This window comes from Mya arenaria, chromosome 5, assembly GCF_026914265.1.
Source record: "Mya arenaria isolate MELC-2E11 chromosome 5, ASM2691426v1".
Lineage (NCBI taxonomy): Eukaryota > Metazoa > Mollusca > Bivalvia > Myida > Myidae > Mya > Mya arenaria.
Genome location: NC_069126.1, coordinates 46,495,431 through 46,501,430, shown reverse-complemented (window position 1 = coordinate 46,501,430; position 6,000 = coordinate 46,495,431). Strand labels below are relative to the sequence as shown.

Below are 6,000 nucleotides of genomic sequence, written 5' to 3'. Positions count from 1 at the left end.
AACATGTTTAATCGCACAGTAATCTAACATGCAATACAATCAACTCACTATGGGCAATAATTCACATCGAAATAGTAATAAGTCATAAAAACTAAAAACAATAGTGATAATAATTATATAAATAATAAATCTTTCAACTAATGCCAGACGATTTACCTTTCTATGGATTTGAAATCTTAAAGTAATTTTGCTATCTTAAGATCAAATAGGAATAACTGTCCAATGTCTGATGCACTAGAAATGATTAATGCTGATTGAACAAACGTCTGTCTGTGTTTGCAAGATGTTATTGTATTGTCTTTTCGTTTGATATTAACTAATTGGATGCTTTTTTTTATCACAGTACGTTTTCTTAGGCAGATGCATAAGCAAACCCAGAAATAGAATGTAGGTAATTAAAGCTCCAACAGCGGCTGCTTATGTCTGTTAACTTGTCAGAAGGGGGCAAACCACATTTAGCATGCAGTCAAACTCGTATCGGCTATTAAAACGTGCCAATCGAATGCTACGCGATGAACATCGAATGTTACGGTAACGTATAACCAAAACATTAAAACCATCTTTTCAAAACTGAAACAAAACAGTATAAATATATCTGCATTGGGATAAATATTGACCGGAAAAGTGACTTTTTTAAACTGAGCACGAATAACAAGTATGGAACTAATTTCTGAGATTGCTCGTAGATAGTAAATGCCTTACCTTTAATTGTTTTTTTTAAAAACAACAACAACAACATATTTGTGTGCCATCAATATTGGAAAGTAATTTACGGCACTGAATTAACTCTTTGTTTTAAGAAACCATCTGTTGATGACCTACGTCGGTCAATCATTAGATATGACCGCTGATACATGTTTGCTATTTTTGTCTTAAATTTAATGAATATATTTTACTTGGTTATATTTCCGGACAGAAACGGCCTTGTCCGTATAATTTTGTTGATCTATTTATTTGTAGAACGATCGTTTTTTAATCAGAATGTGATATTTGAGACTCATAATGAACATGTGTTATTTATATCTGGACAGTTTGGAAAAATCGCCTAACGAATGTCATGAGTTGTTTGGGTGGAAATTGTTCCCAGGCCTTTCCTTTTAGAAATGTATTTGAAGAGACAATCCTTTTAGAACAAAAGTTGATCATTGTCGTCGACACAGCTGTTGCCTTTTCTTGATGAATTAACAGTTGCCACGAACCTGATTACATTTCAGGACAAAAATAGTTTTGTCCATTCCAGGTAATTATGGTGATTTGTTTTTTCCAGACTATTGTTGTTTACTCAGATCACGGCGCTTTAGACGATTTTTTTTCTCAAGATGTTCTATTTACATCAAAGAATCGCATCACGACAGCTAGGAATGTTCTAAAAATTGTTTTGATGGCCGTTCTTATCAAGAATGATTAGACTCAATTGTATAACTTTGAGTTCTCCACTACTTTTTAAAATACAATGATGATGAATTAATTAGAAACATCAACATTTTAGTCATGTGATAAGCCTTTGTACTTGCGATGTAAAGACTTCTATCTTCCGTTACACTTGTTACGTAATGATCACAAATATAAGTTGGTTATTACTTCGTATTCAAAAAAGTACTCTTAAAACGCTTAAACTGACTCAGCTATGTCAACACTATTATGAACAACGCACAACAGATTATTATAATCTTTGAAAATAAAGCAATGTGTATGTATAAAACACTGGAGTCTTTCTTTCTAAGTGCCAGGCAAATGATTTGTATTTTGGCTAGACATATCAAAGTAGCTCTACTATCAAATAGAAATAAATATTCAATTCCCAAGGATGCAATTAAAATTTATATTGACTAAACATCTGTTGTAATCATTGTCTCTCTATTTAAGCACGTTTTTATTGTATTGTCGTTTCGTTTGATATCAAATAATCGGACGTTTTATTACAAAACGTCTACGTATGCAGATGCTAACACAGACTCTAAATGGAATGTGTGCATTTACAGCAGCACAGACAGCCAGGCATACTCCCATACTCCCGGGAGTACTTCGATTTTGAAAAATGAAAATTCTAAATGGCCTAAATCCGGTGTAAAACTTGAACCCTAAGGGGGTACAGGCGAATTTGAAACCAATCCAGCTCGGCATTATAAAAGTTAAATGTAAAATTTCATCGGTAGAACTGTACATAGAATCGTTAACTACGATGTTCCAAGCATTTGGTCACTGATGGTGGCCCTGATGCTCACGTGAAAACATTAGTCACCACAGTATTGAGAGATTGGAGCAACATATCCAAGGTAGTTTTGAGCCACATGAAATCAGAGGCCCACCTGTCTAACTGTGATTCACCAGATCATTTCCTAGCAATAATGAAGGGCGAAAAAAAAGACATACTATGTAACATGTCATCCCAATACAATGTGGCCGTTGAAAAGAACAGAAAGATCCTTGTTAGTATAACAGAAGCGATAGTGTTCTGTGGGAAACAGAACATTGCCTTGAGGGGGCATGAAGGTGATAAGGGAAAATTTCAGGCCCTATTGCGCTTTCAGGCCAAGCAGGATCCCATTTTAAAAGAGCATCTAGAACACGGAGATCCAAGATCTATGTACCTTAGCCCCGATATACAAAATGAGCTTATTTCCATTTGTGGAAAACAAATCGCAGACAGTATCGTGTCAAAGTGCAACAGCGCACCCTGCTTCGGGTTTATGGCTGACGAGGCAACATATGCCAGCACTATGGAACAGATGGCCATGGGCCTAAGATACTTCGACGGAGCTGATTTACGCGATGATTTTTTGGGGTTCGCTGAGTGCGAATCAACTACAGGCGAGACGTTGGCCAATGCCTTCTTAGCAAATCTTTAACTGGCGGGTGTTGACGTAAACAAAATTCGTGGCCAGGGATATGATGGCGCTGCCAATATGTCCGGTATCCGAAGAGGCGTACAGGCAAGGATCCAACAGCGTATTCCTGGGGCTGTGTACACCCACTGCAAAGCCCACTGCCTCAACCTGGATATTATCCACGCATCAAAAGAAATGTATGCAAGGAACATGATGGCTACCGTACAACAAATAGCGTTTGCTTTTAACTACTCCGCTAAACGCCTCCTTCGCTTCCAGGAAAACGTTGACAACGATGAAGTTGCCCGTGTCGAGATGGATAAGCGCACTAAACTGCAATCTCTGTGCGAGACCCGCTGGGCAGCTAGGGCGGATGCTTTGCACACTTTCCTATGCTCAATTAGGTAATCTTGAGTAAACATACTTAAATTATATAATGCCTTAATGCTCTAAATCAATATTCTTCAAAGTGTTTATTGTATTTTTTCCTAATTATGTGATATTTCTTAGTCTGTTATCTTATCACTTTTTTATTTAAAATAATGTACGTCTGAATAGCTTTTGATGTTCATATTGTTCGCTCACAAACCATTCTCGAAACATTGATTTAATTGTGTCATGAATTTCCAGAGTTGTTGTCAGTTCCTTGGACGAACTCGCTAGCGACTATGGTGACAGCAAAACCGCGGGATACAGTCGCCCTATTCAGAACTTCGAGTTCATCACTACCCTAGTGGCTGTCGAACATGCGTTGTCAGGGCTCGTACACCTGTCGAAACTCCTCCAGAAGAAGACGTGCGATTTACTGGAGGCAACAGAAGAAGCACGTGTTGTTGTCGCTATGTTAGAGGTTTGTTATTTAATTCATTTTCCTAACGGCTAGTTGTGGGATGAATTCATTTCGTTATGACAGCAAAGTTATAGAATAGTGTTAATCACGCCTCGGTTAACCGACAAAATCATATGTAAGTCAATATGTACCAGTGTACTTGATCTTACTTTGGGTCGGACTATAGTTATACTTTTCATCGGCGTAAATGGCCATGTATATTTTTTCCTAGACCCGTCACTCATAAACAGTGCACTAATTTCATAGCGTGTATATATGTTTACAGAAACAATTCAATTCTTGTGTGTGTACATATGAATTGAACTTATTTGCAGTCATATGTTATTAAATGTTTTTCCCATCTTTTGACTTACAAAAAGAAAGATGGACGTTGCCGTGCGCTTTACTAATGCGTTGTTTAATGTTACGTCACTATCAATATCATTTGAGTCTGAACGCAACGATCCAACAGTAAGGGACAACCTGTACGAAAAGGCTATGTCACTAGCAAGAGACATTGGGGTGGAGCCGTCCATTCCTCGAGGCCCGGGGCGACAGGCAAACAGGCCTAACGCACCAGCGGCAACACCCACAGAATACTGGAAGGTCAACAGGTTCCTTCCTTTCATTGACCACCTAGTCGTTGAGTTAACAACCCGCCTGCTTAAACCGCATGGGAGATTTACTGCACAATATCTTCTGTCGACGAAAGTAGGTTTTCATTCATCCTTTTTTGATGAAACAAAATATGTGATATCAATGAAAATACTTGGAATTGAGTAATTTTATACATGTATAGTTAAATAAAACATCAATTATATTATTGTTCCGTAGAAAACAAAGTGTGTGTACCAAAACGTTAAGTTCTGTGAATATCTATATTTTTCTCTAAATCAATTGCTTATTTTATTGTTTAATTATAAAAAGTGGGTCATGTTTGTTTTGTTATAGGCTACTGAACTGACACCTGCCAGGGCCGCAGAGATTTATGCAGAGTACAGTCCAGACTTAGAGTGTGACGAGGAGACGTTTGTCCGGGAGTGTAAAAGATGGATTGCTAAATGGACCACAACATCCCCAACTGAGTATCCAGACCTGGAAACATCTTTGCGAGTGGCCACCGAGGCATCATATCCAAACATAAGACTTTGCAGGATGGTGTTGATGTGCATGCCCGTTTCAACAGCTACGGCAGAGCGGTCCTTCTCCACGATGAGGAGAGTCAAGACGTACCCCCGCAACACGATGACCGCCGAGAGGCTTTCAGGGCTTGAGCTTCTTAACATTTATCAAGAGCGAGATATCAACGCTGAGCACGTAGTGGATGTTTTTGCACGTAGAAAAGACCGTCGGCTGGTGTAAGTGGTCAAAGTTTAAACGTGTGTTGTTGTGTAAAAATAGTTCAGAATGGGAAAAAATCCATAAGATAAACTATGTATACATTTGTGTATTATTTGCTTGTGATGTTTTCCATGTTTAAATCAAACTATATGTGATATTTGTCCTCAATGCAACTTGTTCATCTGTATATCCTATATATTCGGAGGGAGGCATCTCCACCAAGTATAAATATGTTTTGAATAGGTATTGCTCGATCTTGCAGTTTTCCTTTTTTGCTTCAGTTATTATTAACTTAAAAATTGCATTTCAAGTTACCAGATATGCGTCCAATGCCACCAAATCGCACGAGTCAGGGGGAGGACCCCCCGCTAAAAATGGGAGTACTTCAAATTGGGTTCCAGCTACGCCCCTGATAGCTAACTGCTTAGGCTTCACAGCCTGTCAAAGAGAGGCACATAGTATGTTACATCTAGTAAATATCTAGAAATATTTATCTGCTTTTGAAAACGTGTATCTGTGCACTATAAACAATACAATTAAGCTGCAAAACTACGGTTACATAAAACAAGCAACATATTTCTAAGCTGAATTGAAACGGTAAAACATTCGCATTGGAACCATGCAGCTTAAAGATTATCTGTTTGAATCTGCATAGGAATCATTTAAATAAATGCTTAGATTGCTGAGTTGGATCTAAAGGAGTAATTGTCAATTCTTTCTGTCACCTTTAAACGGTTTAAAAATAGGTATTAGAAAATAATGAACGGCTCTACGCTCAGATTATAATTTTGGAGAAATATAATTTTGTTTACATAATTCATTTTGACATAGTTACTACCGTTTTCTGATAACAAGCCCGGACATTTATTTTGTCCATTCCCGGCTTTTATGGCGATCTGTTCATATGACAGTGTATGAAATTCACTGTTCATTCAGAAAGGGGCGTTTGAGATGAATACTCTAGTCTCAACATGCTTTATTAAAGTCGCCTTACGACTTATA

General features: G+C 37.8%; 1 protein-coding gene across 1 annotated transcript; it reads left to right on the top strand.

Annotated features, from left to right (window-relative positions):
* Window positions 1-2,291: 2,291 nt before the first annotated feature.
* Window positions 2,292-2,849, top strand: LOC128235746 (52 kDa repressor of the inhibitor of the protein kinase-like). Its single transcript, XM_052950545.1, has one exon. The coding sequence runs from the start codon at window positions 2,292-2,294 to the stop codon at window positions 2,847-2,849; it is 558 nt and encodes a 185-aa protein (XP_052806505.1).
* The last annotated feature ends 3,151 nt before the right edge of the window (window positions 2,850-6,000 follow it).

Bases quoted from the DNA above. Each gene is read 5' to 3' on its own strand.
- LOC128235746 (XM_052950545.1), top strand. From the start codon at position 2,292: ATGAAATCAGAGGCCCACCTGTCTAACTGTGATTCACCAGATCATTTC.